The sequence below is a fragment of the Argiope bruennichi genome, chromosome 2 (genome assembly GCF_947563725.1).
Source record: "Argiope bruennichi chromosome 2, qqArgBrue1.1, whole genome shotgun sequence".
In the NCBI taxonomy this organism is placed as follows: Eukaryota; Metazoa; Arthropoda; class Arachnida; order Araneae; family Araneidae; genus Argiope; species Argiope bruennichi.
This window is the reverse complement of record NC_079152.1, coordinates 137,756,971-137,771,418: the sequence shown is the minus strand read 5'-3', so window position 1 is coordinate 137,771,418 and position 14,448 is coordinate 137,756,971. Positions and strand designations below refer to the sequence as shown.

The 14,448-nt window shown below is 25.8% G+C and overlaps 1 protein-coding gene across 1 annotated transcript in view; it reads left to right on the top strand.

Annotated features, from left to right (window-relative positions):
• The window catches only part of LOC129959820 (pescadillo homolog), a 34,887-nt gene continuing 20,439 nt past the window's right edge, over positions 1-14,448 (top strand). The window contains exons 1-7 of the mRNA XM_056072714.1: positions 1-131; positions 6,559-6,638; positions 7,838-7,991; positions 8,891-9,000; positions 9,246-9,373; positions 10,288-10,421; positions 10,813-10,929. Coding sequence (XP_055928689.1) covers positions 108-131; positions 6,559-6,638; positions 7,838-7,991; positions 8,891-9,000; positions 9,246-9,373; positions 10,288-10,421; positions 10,813-10,929 — 747 coding nt within the window. The 5' untranslated portion in view covers positions 1-107. The remainder of the gene's footprint in view (positions 132-6,558; positions 6,639-7,837; positions 7,992-8,890; positions 9,001-9,245; positions 9,374-10,287; positions 10,422-10,812; positions 10,930-14,448) is intronic.

The following is a 14,448-nucleotide window of genomic DNA, read 5'->3' as shown; positions in this document are numbered from 1 at the left end:
GGCAATACTTGGTTTGTTTACTACGTGCACGTTGTCCCATGCGTTAAGAAAACACGCAGAGATTTTTGTTAGCAATTTTTAATAACCTAATAGAAAAAGAAAAAAAAATGGGTAGAATCATTTTTAGGAAAGTAAGTTTTCATCATTTTATTGTTTGCTGCATACTTCTTTAATGATATATGTATGAACATTAATCTTAAATTTCAATTTATGGTCTAGTGCTATGTAACATTAACATAGTAATATTTTTGTTTCCTAAAATTTAATGCGTTCTATGTAGTGAAAAATCTTAATACTTAAGAATTGTAAATAGTTAATGCTGTTTTTGTCAGATGATGAATAAGTCTATCATATTTGCAACAGGTATCATAACTTTAATGTAAAAAGTCAAATCGCCCACGTTTTTGGAAGTTAGATATTTAATTTGTGATTAAGCTACTTAAAATGCTCTTTTTTGAATTGCTGTTATCAATGAATAATCACTTTAAGAGTATTTTTTATAGTTTCTTTTGTATGATCTGGCCCTAATTTATAAAGTTGGAATTTCTTGAAAAGCACATGATTAATAATTTGAAATAAATTTCTCCTAAAACACATAGTTCTGTAAGCCTTAGTATAATGTTAAGAAAACATCAAGAAAAGACTTCTAAAGCACTATTGCCAATGGATTTCAACGCCTTTGATGTTTTTAAATAAGCTATATACATATTTCTTTTATTACATACAGATTTATATATATATTTGTTATTGTGAAATATAAAAGGCACTTAATTCACATATATTGAACTTAAGAAAAGATTTTCAAAGAAAAGAAAGTATTATAATACAAAATAACATGTTCTGCATTGCAAGAAATGTCAAGTTCAATTATTTTATGATTTTATCAATAAATAATTAGAAAGTAACTTCTTTTTGGTGGCAATTCTTTTACTTTTATTCTTATCCAAGTGAGAAAAATTCAGCAGTTTATTGAAAATTACAGATTAATGGTTCAGTTTATGTTCAAGTGTATTATTTAAAAAAATATAAACTAAAGGTAATGATAATTTAAGATTGATAGGTTTAAAAAAGCCATGCAGTGCAAATCTACTTTATATGAAATAAAGAATTGGCTTAAAAAAAGGATTTAGAATTTAAATTTTGAAAAATAATATTCTTATATATTTGTTATTAAGAGAAATATATATTAAAGTAAGTGTAAATACAGAACATATGGCATCTTAAATAGTGTTTTCACTGCCATCTATACTTATAATAAAGCTGAATGTATGTGTGTTCATGCAGTACAAGCCAGACTGTTTGATCTATAACTACCAAATTTGAGACATGTATACCTTGGAGACCAAGAATACGCACCATGGAGTGATTTTTTTTTAAATTTTTAATTAAAAATTAATTGAAATTTTGCTGTTTTTTTGCAATAATATGTATATATAATAGAAAATATCATCACATAAGAATTATTTTTACATCAAGTTAAAGTTCAAGAAATTATCTATTTAATGATTCCAGTGTGTTAACCTATAAATTAAGTTCCTTTTTTTTTAAATAAATTTTAAAAAAATATTTTTATTACGTTTTTCATCAATTTATTTCACGCAAAATAAATACATAAATTTTACCTGTGTGAGTACATTATGCATGCATGGGGGAAAATTATCTTTTATCAACCAGTTGCCATAACATTGACAGGAGCTCAAATTAAAAACTTAAATATTACTGCAAATCCAGAAAAGTGTAATTTTCAGCACATGTCTGTATGAAATGAAATAAATAAGAAATATTATATTTTCTAAAAATATGAAAGACAAAGTTTTCTATGATCTTTTACAATATCCACATTACTAATTCAATAAATCAACTTTATTAAGGCAAACATAGTTTAAATATATCCTTTTATTTCAGGGCTCAATGACTTATTTGTAAACTTTTAATAATACAAATACATGTGTTAAAATGGTCTAAATAAAATAAATAATTATATTTTATGTATCTTGAGTCAATGAATGCTTTAATAAATTTTGAAATGTACAACTTTTATTTAGATCCTCTGCTCTGTGAATCTCATGTAATAAAACATTCTTGAGAAACTAATATTTTAAATAAAAAGTGTTGCACTCCAATCAACTAAATCTGTCACTAAAACTCACTGATTAGTGAAAATTTGAATATCACTATTCAATAAAAATGAGCAATTTTAGACTACTTCATCAACTGTCTCAAAAATGATACCCTCCGTCCAGAGTTTCCCATTGCTGTTTGGCCTAAAAATTACAAAAATGTTGGTTGTTCTACTGTTCTATTTAAAACTTCATAAATCAATCAGATTTGATAGCAGAAGATAGAAACGTTCATTTATTTATTTAAAACTTGCAGTGTCAAGAATATTTCACAGAATATGATTTCTTAAGACCAAAGGACTGTATAAAATTTAGATTTCATAATTTTTTCCGTATATTTATAGATCAAAATAAAAGAAAATATTGTTATTAACATCATTTAAATCCTTCTGAAAGTAAACTTAAAAGTTGAATTTTATAATGGATTTGAGAAATTTTTGAAGAATATAAGATACTACAAAAATTATGAAAATTATTATGTAGTGCATGTAAGTCTTAAATGCTGAATGATTCTGTTTTCAGTACTGATATTTAAAAAAAAAATGTGTGGTTTCAGTAAAGATGTTGTTTATATTAATTGCAATTTAATCATGTCCACTTTAATTTAAGTTATAATTTTACGGGGGCTGAGCGAAAATTAGAGATACATAGGACATTATGACTTAAGGCCTTTATAATAGTATGTGTGAATTATATGACTAACAAAATTTGAAACTCAAAAATATTTTGATAGAGAAGTTATTAATGTCAAGTTACAAAATATTTAACTGAAAATTTTAATGAGCATTACAATTGGCAAACCGGCTGGTTGCCGAAGGCAGCTAATCTATATATAGTATAAAATGAAGTCTCCTGAAAGCATCTGTATGTTTGAACTCAAAAAACTCTAGAAATACTTAATTGATATTGGAGAAATTTCCACCATTTTGGGAAAGGTTTTAGTATGTTGAAGTCATATCAAAATAAAAAAAGGAATTTTATAATTGCAATTTTATTTTCTTACTATAATTTGCGCATGCGTCAAAAACAGCAGTATCTGTGTGTTGCACTTATACCGCACATGCACAAATAGGCAAAAGCTGTGGTATGCATATGCAACACATTTCTTTGTTTACATCTGATTTTAAACTGCGATTCAAAACTCATTATGCCCAATTAAAGTCCATGGACAACTTTATGTGACACTTACTAGAGTTACATGCAAGCAAAATCTTTTTGTCTTGGCATCAGACAGAAAAAAATCCAATATAATTTACAAAGAAATATTATGAAGCAAGTTGAATTTTATTTTCATATCAGATTATACAGAGTTGATAAACAAGTGTGGAAAAATGGGTACAATGAGTTGTTTGTATATTTTTAATTTTTAAAACAGCTTTTCTATTTATATTTTTAGGGAATCTGGAACAGCTTTGATATACAGTCATTTTCGCTAAAAAAATAGTTTATCGCCAAATTGTAGCGTAATGGCCAAATCTGGCACGAACAGTAGCAAAAGCGCCACAGAAAAATTGCCAAGCTCGCAAGGCACCAAATGACTGTATATCAAAGTTTAGCTAAAAATTGTTTTAAAGTTATTTTTGATGATTTCTAAATATATTTTTATATTTATTTGACATTGCATGACATGCCCATTAGAGTAGAACGAAAATGACCTTGAATTTTTTTGTTTTTTAGATTTTAGTTGGTAATAGTGCGGAAAAGCTGTCTTTTAGGTTCAAAAACAAATTTAAAAAATTTGGTTGCAATATTATATTATCTTGAGGTGCCGCAAAAAGCTTAAAATTTGTAAAAAAAAAAAATTTTTTAAAAATTTGGTTGCAGTTCAGCAATAACTTGATATATCGTAAAGAGATTAAAGTTGAATTGAAAAATTATAAACTTTCAAATATTTTTATTAATTTTTCATTCATATAATGTTACAAAAGATGATTTTAAATACATGTATAAGCATTACAACTGAAAAAAAAATTATTATTTACAAAGCATAATAATAGAAAAAAATATTTTTTATGTCAAATTTCGCATTTTTTATTTTTGTATCCTTAATGATCACAAATGTTATAGCTGCAAAATGTTTGTTTCTACATCACTGCCATATTAAACTTTTTTTTTTTTTATTAAACTTTGGCATATTCACAAGTGAGTCAATTTTTGCTCTTTTATATACTTTTCTTGCAATTGAACCACAGACATTTTGAGCCAATTCGGCTACCAATTTCATAGCTCTTTCTTTTACACTGCTTGCGTGAGACAGGAAAGCTTATAACCGAGTCCCATATACTGTTTGGTTCAGTTTCAGATGCCTTCCATATAAAGTCTCTCAGAGTGTTACTGGAAGCATGTTTTTAACATGGCAGGTTCAGTTATATCATTTTCAAGCCATGAGATTATATTGATGTAATCCTTTGCATCAAAGTTTATCTTTTAGCGTTGATCATTTAGAAACTTTTGTCCCATAACTGGCACTTTTTTTTCTTTTATACAAGGCAGCAATATCAAAAATGTCTAGCTTCTTCTCTAAATTCTATGAGGGTGGAATCAAATTTATCTGAATATTTTCTGCTTTTAGACTTTAATATATTCCCGTATTTAGCATGATAAGCATTTATCATGTAAACTTCTTTTGCTGGAAACAACAGGAATAGAAGCTCTTGACCATATTGTTCTATTATGGGGAATAGAGAGTCACATATTTCACTTACAGAATGATCCTGTAGGATCCTAACAGAAGGATACAGTAGGATCCTTCTCTGAAGCAACTTTGAGGTTATGCCTAGTATAATATTAGCACTTTATAACAGATTCTTAAGTAAGGAGTTCAATTCAAAAGCAAATCACTAAATTTCACAAAAACAGAATGCTCTGAAATTTGTCTAGTCTTTATTAATTTAGACTGAGCCATTTTTACTCACAGCAAAGTGCACAAACTAACAAGTCAGTTACATTAATCAGTTACACAATAGATGGAGTGGAGACGCCAACTCAACTGCACTCAGCAGAGTTACTGATTTAAAACCAAGTCTGTCCTTGTTACCGGATGTAGACAAATCTCCGCCTTACCTCAATAACACCTGTTCTGGGGACGACTCAATGCCATGCCAGTGCAATAGTAAAACTGTTTTTATATTTCTATTCATATGACAATGCATATTTAATGTTTTTTATTTCATAATCATCTTATTTATACCAAAAGGTAACTTTTTCATGCTATTACAAATTAAAAATTGATTGTTTCATAAAAAAACTTCAAAATGTATCAAAAATTTCAGTTTTTTGAAACCTTAATGTCCTTGCGGTACCTCAAGACCTACTCCAACATTTTTCATATTTATAATTTATTTTATCTACACCAAAAGGCAACTTTTCCGCACTATTACAAATTAAAAATCAAAAATTGTTTTTTTTTTGTTCTTCTCTAATGCCCATGTCATATCGGGTGGAGGCTAGACTTAAGTTTAAAGCTAATTTTTCATCTTGGATGTAATTCCTCGGGCAATGCTGTGCTGGCACTGCTAGTGGATAATAAATACACTAACTGAGAATGTTTTCTATTTGGCAGAATATTTTAGTTTATCTCAATAATATTTTAAGGCTGCTCTGCTTGGAAAACTTGTACACATTATAGCAATTATTGTGTTAATTGAATAGTCATGTTTTCTGTAAGCATTTATATTTTGCCAACCTGCTCGAAAAATACAAAGCAAATTATTTTTTCAAACAATTTTGTCTTATTTATTTTCAATAACAATTTTTCTGTGTCATGAGCAAATTTATATATTAATGAATCATGTATGCAATTCAGCTAATTTTCATTGGGAGGGATTCTTAAAATTCTTATATTTATTTTTTATCTTTTAAATTTCTTTCAGTGACAGTATGAATTTAATAAATTTAATGACAGAAATATTAACATTTTCTTTGAAAGGTCAAGCCTTGTCTCTTCAATTTCTTTTAAAATCTTAACATAAATCTTTTTATATTATATTTCTAAGTAGAATAATGAGTGTATGCTTATCTTTTAAACTGATTACATCTTTTTTCTACAAATTTCTTGATGGATTTTAAAACTGTAAGTAGTTAACAATAATCAGGTAACAATTTTTGTAACTGAAAACTTCATACTGTTTTTTTAAATACATAATTAATTAAAGTAAAGTTAATATAAACTCTTTTTTAGGTATAATTCTGACACCTAGTTATTTTTGTTACTTCATCACTTTTAAATTTTATGAACTTTTTTTAAACTTCTAAACTAAAATTTTCTAATCTGATTTCCTTACTCCAGCAATTTTTAAGAAAATTTATAAATAAATATAAGTGACTTTTGAGCTGAATATAATACTGTGAGATGAGATGATTTGCTTTAGCTGCTTGGAAGGCTTATGTATTTGTACATTATATTAAATAATTAATTTCAATTTTCTTTTCCTCCTAGGGAGAAAGAGGGATAGCTACAAGCTACATGAGTAGAAAGCAGGCTTTGAGGAAACTTCAATTATCTTTGAAAGATTTTCGGTATTTAAAAGATTTCTCTCATAAAATGAAAAAGTGCTTGCATGTTTACTCATTTTTTAAAAAAATTTGTTTTTCTCTGGTATATAACCTTTTTATAGAAAAACAACAACATTATAATATTCAGAAAATCCTGCCTTGTAATTTTCATGAAATTTTGCATTTTAAATTTCCCAGTGTCCTTCCCAAACAATTTAGAATTATACATGTGTCACTTTGTCTTTATTTTGTTGAATGTGAATATACTGATTTTACAACTAGATTTATGAAATTTAGCATGCAATTCTTTCATGCTAAATTTCTTTAATTAAGGAGAAAATTAAAGATTTGTATGGTGTTTTACATCAAATTTATCAGTAAGAAGTAATTTTCTTAAAAACATGCTTAATTTCTTCTCAGTAGTATAAAATTACACATAGACAAAAATAAGCAAACAAACATACAAGGATTTTTTCATAGACATATTCATTCTGTCTATGAATGAATAAAAATATTATTTACATACATTTTAAATGTATTTAGATTGATTGGCATTTTTCTCAGAGAAAACATCAACATTTGTATTGCCTGTTATAAAACCATTCTGTTTTTAAAATGGTTTGAAATTTGCTTCTCCTGCATAATATGTTTTAAAATTATATAGGGCATCAAACTTGAAAATAATAATAATAAATAGATAAATAAAATAAAATCTCAATATTCATAAACTGCCAAAAAAGTTAAGATATTTTGGATACTTTTCGAAGATCTTTCATATTATTTGTTCATAATATTTTGTTGCATAACATCTTAGTAAAATTATCATGAATTATAAATGACAATTTTATCAGATAGGTGAGGAGGAGAATACCCCACCCCTTCAATGTTACTGTGTGATTTAATTTTAATTTTTTTAAACTTTACTATTCATTTTAAATTTTTTTAAAGTTTATATTTGTGTTTTACAAATTCACTAGCATATTGCTTCACTGTGTCTCGCTGTGTGTGTGTGTTTAATTCTTCATATCTGTTTTATTTTTGTCTTTTATAAACTAATGCAGTCTAATTAAGATTCAATGAAAATCCTAACTGGAAAATAAAATAAAAAAATATGATGTATGATAGAAGTATAGTTATATAGTTTTTTCATGTCGTTTTTTCTTGTGAATGATTTCTTTTTTCATGTTGAAGTAATCTTATATAAATTTTTTTTTTGTTTGAAGGCGACTTTGTATATTGAAAGGAATCTATCCTGTTGAACCTCACCATAAGAAAAAGGCTAACAAAAACAATTCATCCAACAAGACATATTATTTAGTGAAAGATATCCAATTTCTTGCACATGAGCCTCTTATCAACAAATTCAGGTCATTCAAAGTATGTATGGAATATCATTATAGTTCACATAAACTATAAGTTTTATTATTTTTATTTAAGGAATTCATTAGTTAGAAATATTTAAACACATACTACATTTTCATCTGTGTACTATAAAGCTATAAGAAAATGAGCTGTATTTACAGAGAAATTTGAATGATATCAAAGATTCATTGATTCTATTTACGTGATCATGAAAATTAAAAGAAAAATCATTTTATTTTATCTAACTTTTTGGTAGATTTCTTATAGGAGAATTCTACATATCGGGATGGTCCTCGTGACATAACTAGGATAACATTTCTCAAGATTTTCTCTCAACATAATCTTTAGGAACCAAAACCATCTCTTAGTCAAAAATTTATATATGTAATAAATTAAATTTATCCATTTTCTTAAAATTATTTTATTTCTTACAGTTTTTAAATTAAATTAATAATAATATTTTTAAATATGTTTTGCAATGATACATCTAATTGATCTTCTGTTTTTATGCACACATATCTTACAATAATATTAAATTACATTTTTTATGTGCATTGTGCCATCGCTATAATGAATAGTAATTTTCTTAAATAATGTGAACATTATTACCATGCTGTCACATTTTTGGTTTAGAGGTTCAAATTACCTTTAAATTTAATGACAAAGTGATAAGGTATTGGAAAGCTTTCATTAATTGTATTCTTTTCTGCTTTCATTCATTTTTATAGTTCCAGTTCTTAGTAAATTGGAAAATAGTATGACAAAAGGCAAAATTTCCTTTTTATTTTAGGACAAATAATTTAATTTTACCTTCTAGCTTGCAAATGAAGTCTAAAAAAATGCATTTGTAGATTATGTTTATAAATGCTAATGTTTTTTTTTTTTTTTTCCCCTTATATTACTTTTATTTTCAGATATTTATAAAACGCTTGAGAAAGGCAATTGGCAAAAAGGACCAAGAAACAAGTCAGCGTTTAAGGGATAATCAACCAGTTTTTAACCTTGATCATATAGTGAAAGAAAGGTAATAATTTATGTAACATTTATTATATTAGAAGAAAAAAGAAATGAGTTTTTTTTTTTGTTAATGAAATTTAAAGAATATTGACTATTCATCTTTAGTCATTGAAAAACATGATAAAAAAATTTTGCATATTGCTCTTCAGATATTGAATTGAACAAATTGTATTTGTTTTTTAGTTTAAAAATTATTTTACCAAATTTATCAGATAATAAAAATTATGATTATTTCTTTTCTTTTTTTTTCAGGTATCCCACATTTATCGATGCTCTAAGAGATGTAGATGATGCTATCTCCATGTGTTTTCTTTTCGCTACATTTCCTAAATCCAGAAATGTTAAAGCTGATCTCATTCAGCTGTGCCGTAGATTGACAGGTGTGTATTATTTCTCTTATTTTGTAAAAATAAATGGAGATTTTTCATTTATTTTTTAAATTAAAATTCTAATTTGATTATCGTAGCAAATATTGCACATACCCTAACATAGCTGGGACCACTATTCCACAATTGATACATCAACTTCATGCATATCCTTTTTTAAAAAAAATTTTTTTTTTTTATCTTTTATCAAAAGCAATTTTTAAGAAGTTGGATGTGTTGTCCTATATTATAAAAAGCATTAAAATAAAATGGATGAAAGTTTTTGTAATATTTATATATTCAGCATTTACAGAGAATTTGTTCCCTCAAAATACTAAAATATACATATTGTATACTTTCTGAGATTGAAAAATAAAATAGTTGCCCAGAACTTGTAATGATTCTTATTTACTTATTCTTCAAATGAAAGTTTTTTTTTTTTAAAATGGTTATATTAATCTATTAAAGATGATAGCTTTTATTTATTTATTTTTTAATAATCTGTTTTCTATTTCTTGCTGTATATTAAGAGCTTAAATATATATTACATAAATTTTGTTTCTAGATTATTAATGTCTTAATTATCCAGAAAATTTTTGATAAATATTTTTTAAATATATATATATATATATATTTAAATATCAAACTTTTTTGGCGATAATTTTTATTTTATTGCTTTTTTTTCAAAGTATATTTTTAAGTTACTCATATATTTATTAAAATTAAAAGGAACTCAAATTACTGGTTATTTGCTGCAATTTAAGTGAAATTTTTATATTCATTGTTATAACAAATATCAGTAGCTTAAAACTTTAAAATATCAAATGTGTCATACCATATCAGTTATGCATTTTTATAGCCTTTTATTTAATTTTTTTTATGACAAGAATAAAGTTGCCAATTCTTGCAACTTCTTTTTTTTTTTTCAGTTGAATTCATGCACTACATAGTAGAAGCAAAAGCATTACGTAAAGTGTTTGTTTCAATAAAAGGAATTTATTATCAAGCTGAAATAATGGGACAACTGATCACTTGGACTGTGCCACATACATTTGGTTATTCTGTAAGCCGTTTTTAATTAATAAGTCTTTTATTGCATTAATTTATAACTATATGACATCCCTAATTGTAAATAATTTTAATTGCTTCGGATTTACTTTGATGAATGTGATTTTCATACATCCATTTCAAGATACTACGAATTAACTATTCTCTGTACTTTTTGCTGTAAAACATATAATCAAATGCTTGGAATATGCAAAGTAAAAAAAAAAAAAATGATGTAATGTGGGAAGAAATGAATATTACTAGTTGATATGATGCTTAGTGTTATTTATATTTCCTTGTAACATTTACTAAATTTATTTTAGAAAGTTTAATTTTTTTTTAAATATACTCATCATTTCTTTGGTTTAAAACATTCTCTTGAAAAAAAATTTTCAATATATTTTTAGAGACCAACAGATGTGGATTTTAAAATTATGGTGACCTTTGCACAATTTTACAGCACTATGTTAGGCTTTGTCAATTATAAGCTATACCATTCCATCAATCTTGTGTATCCCCCAAAGGTATTTATGTTCATTTCATTTTTATAAAATATTTTAAAAATCGATATTTTGTTAACAATTTCTTATCTTACAACAACTGAATTAATTATCATTTCAATGTTATCTATCAAAAAGAAAAAGAAAAAAAAAATGTTTTGCTCTTTTTCTTTCCTTTGTTTTTAGATATATGTACCAATAAAATGACATAGTTTTGCTCATAACATAATGAATGTCAGAAAAATAAAACACAATTTAAAAAAAAGAAATTTATGGAAATGAGGTAATAAAAAGAAGTAGTAATTATGTTGTATGTTTATTTTTCTTCAAGATAGTAATATTGTGCATGAAAAAAGCTAAACAAATAATTGAAATAAAAGATGCATTCTAAAAAAACAAAAACAAAAAAAACAGAATTAATAAATTTTGTGTGTTGCGAATGATGCAATTTTAATTTGAATTATGTAAAACTTTCCATGGTTTTTTTGAATAGCTGCTAAGCTTTCCCTCATAAAATGGAATAATGATTCAGCATAAAATAATAAAATTTTTTGCACATTACTTAGAATGCTTTATATTCTAGGCTAGTTTAGCTATTTTGAACTAAAGCTATTGAACAGAATAATTTCAAACTGAAGTTATTGTACAAATGAATAATAATAATTTTTTAAAAAAAATGAGAGCGAATTCTAAAATCAGATAAAATATTATAGAAAGAAAGCCAATTGAAATTTCAAATAGATTAAAACTTGTTAAAAGTCATAGTTAAAGATAATTTCTGAGAAATTTATATATATATTCAAAATCAGCCTAAATAAAAGGGAGGATAAGAGAGAGAGAGAGAGATGAAATTTTCTGATGGACTAATTTAAACTTTGAAGCAACATTATGTAAAAGAAATGAACTTGATTACATTTTCAGTTTCATTTCTCATCATTTAATGAAAGTACTTCAGTTTAAGGGAAAAAAATGTTTTGCATTTCAGAACTAGCTATGTTCTTAAATGCTAAATGTATAAACAGATATTAAAACTCTTGAAAACTCTTAAATGATTAAATTTTTATGATGCAGCAATGGTTTTAAAATGATGCCTGCATGATTATTTAAAAAGAAACATTTTTCCCATGGGATTTTTGTTTACTTAACAATAAGTTATTGTTTACTAAACAATAAGTTATAATCATTTAGAGAATTTAAAAAAAAATGAAACTTTTGTAAAATCTTTTTAAAAAGTTATGAAGTTTTCCTATATAGTCAACTAGTATTTAGAAGTGACAATAAAAGAATTCGTCATAATGAAAATTTGCTTACAAGGTTGTGGAGGAAAATGTTCTTCATTCATCTAAATTTTTAGTCATTTTGGTTTAAAAAAAAAAAAAAAAAGACTTCAAAGAACGAGAGATTTAAAGGCTCAAAATAAGAAAAATATACGAATGATAGCTTCAAAAATCTGTATATATAAAATGCTAACATACATGATACAAAAATCGTGCTTATTACTTATTTATAGAATGGCAATATTCAAACATCAACAAACCAACATTCATTGAATATTTTTACGGGCACATTAAAACAAATGCTTCACTCAGCTAATTAATGGAGCAGCAAAATATTATTATAAATATTGTGGAGAGGTTTTCACCATTTCTCCAAAATATGCATTTAGTTAGAAGAAAGGAGATATAAATGAAATGAAGAAATAGGCTTCAAACAAAAAGTTTAAATGAGCACAAAAATAGGCTTAACCATTTTGAGATAAGTAATCTTGGTAAAGTTACTGATAATTAAAGGTTTCTCGGCAAACATTACATAATCATGACATTACAGTCATCCAAAAACTCGTCTAAAAACTGCTATTCTGGATGGATATCAGACATGTAACAAATGACTTCTAAAGGTTGCAAGAAAATTAGCTGCAAATTGCCTCAAAATATTACAATTTTGGCAACTGTACATTATAAGTTTAGCTGTATCGTTATGACTTCCCTATGAAAATTGATATTTGTATTTTTTAAAACATTTATCTTACAAAAAAAAAATGATCTTTGTATTATTTTAAGACTCAAAAAATTACCTTTTTTAATGACATCAATTTCATTTCTGCACAATCTCTGCTTTAAAGACAATAATATTTTTAATTCAATTTGATACATTATCTGAAAAAAAGCATTATCTGTTTTTAAATGTTAAAATTAATGAAAATAGATCATTTATTGATTGACTAAAATAGAGGTAAATCAAGTTTCTGTGCATGTAACAGGTTAGGGAATATTTATATTTACATTTATGTAGGATTGAAATTACAGGTATGTAGCAATGTCAGTGCTTTTTGAGAAGTTTCTACAATTCTGAAGAACAATTCCTCTGTGTTAAAATATGTTGTTGATTCAAATTGTGCTAGCTCTTATGTGTCTACTGTCCATTTTAACTTACTTTTATATTCTATATACTTATCTAAAAAAATGTGCTTCACCGTATTTTCTGATATTATTTTTAATATTATAATAATAATTGATAGAATTTAATTTGTTAATTTATCATTTTTTGATGGACTTGCAATTGAGGCTAAGTTTAGCATGAAGCCAAAACAGTTTAGGTACATTAATATTGTTAAATGAACAGTAGAGCTGCAATGGGGGGAAAAAAAAGATAACCATGTTTAATTTATTGCATATATTTATATAAATGTATAATATATGCCCTAAAAGTTTTTTCTCAGGACATCAAATTATTGACATAATTAGTGAAAATGTTTTTGTTTTTGCTATCTGTGGGAAAATTCACCTTAATTAGGCCCAACTTCTGTTATTGTTATAATATTAAGTTTTAATTCTTCACTTTTATTTAAAAGGAAATTTATAATAGAACTTTGCTCTCTCTCCCTCTCTTATATATACGTAATAATATTTTAAAAATATAATTTAAACTTAATTAATTTCCTAATTTTCGGCTTAATTTAGCCCATATTCATTCTAAAATGTTCTCTTATTTCCTGATCCAATTCCACCTTTTTATTTAATTAATTCAAGACGAATTCTAAAATTACTGAAGTCAACGAGTTCCCACACTCTGAGTGAAGGGATAAAAAATTGTCAACCGAAGCGAATTCCTTGTAAAAGATCCCTATAATTAATTCCTTTACCTAAATTGACATGTGTAAAAAAAATCCCTATTAAAATCTCACAGTATATAATCATGGGGATAAATATTTCATGAGCTTTTCCTCTACACTCTTTTGCCGTGTTGTTCTGTGTGATGTATCTCGTCGCTGTTGCTTGTACATAAATTATGCCTCCTGGGATGGAATAAAAGAGAAGTTTAAAATTTGAAAGTGTCCTCTCTCTGCACCAATGACTCTGCTTTTAAAAAAAATATGTTTACATTTATATATATATATATGTATCTTTTTCCTTTTTTTTTTAAAGTCAAATCAATCATACCATGAGTTACAAAAACATAAATTTTGAGTATTAAATACTGCAAATTATTTTAATATAGATGCAAAATATCGACCTATTAATATAATTTCAAAACTATTTAAAC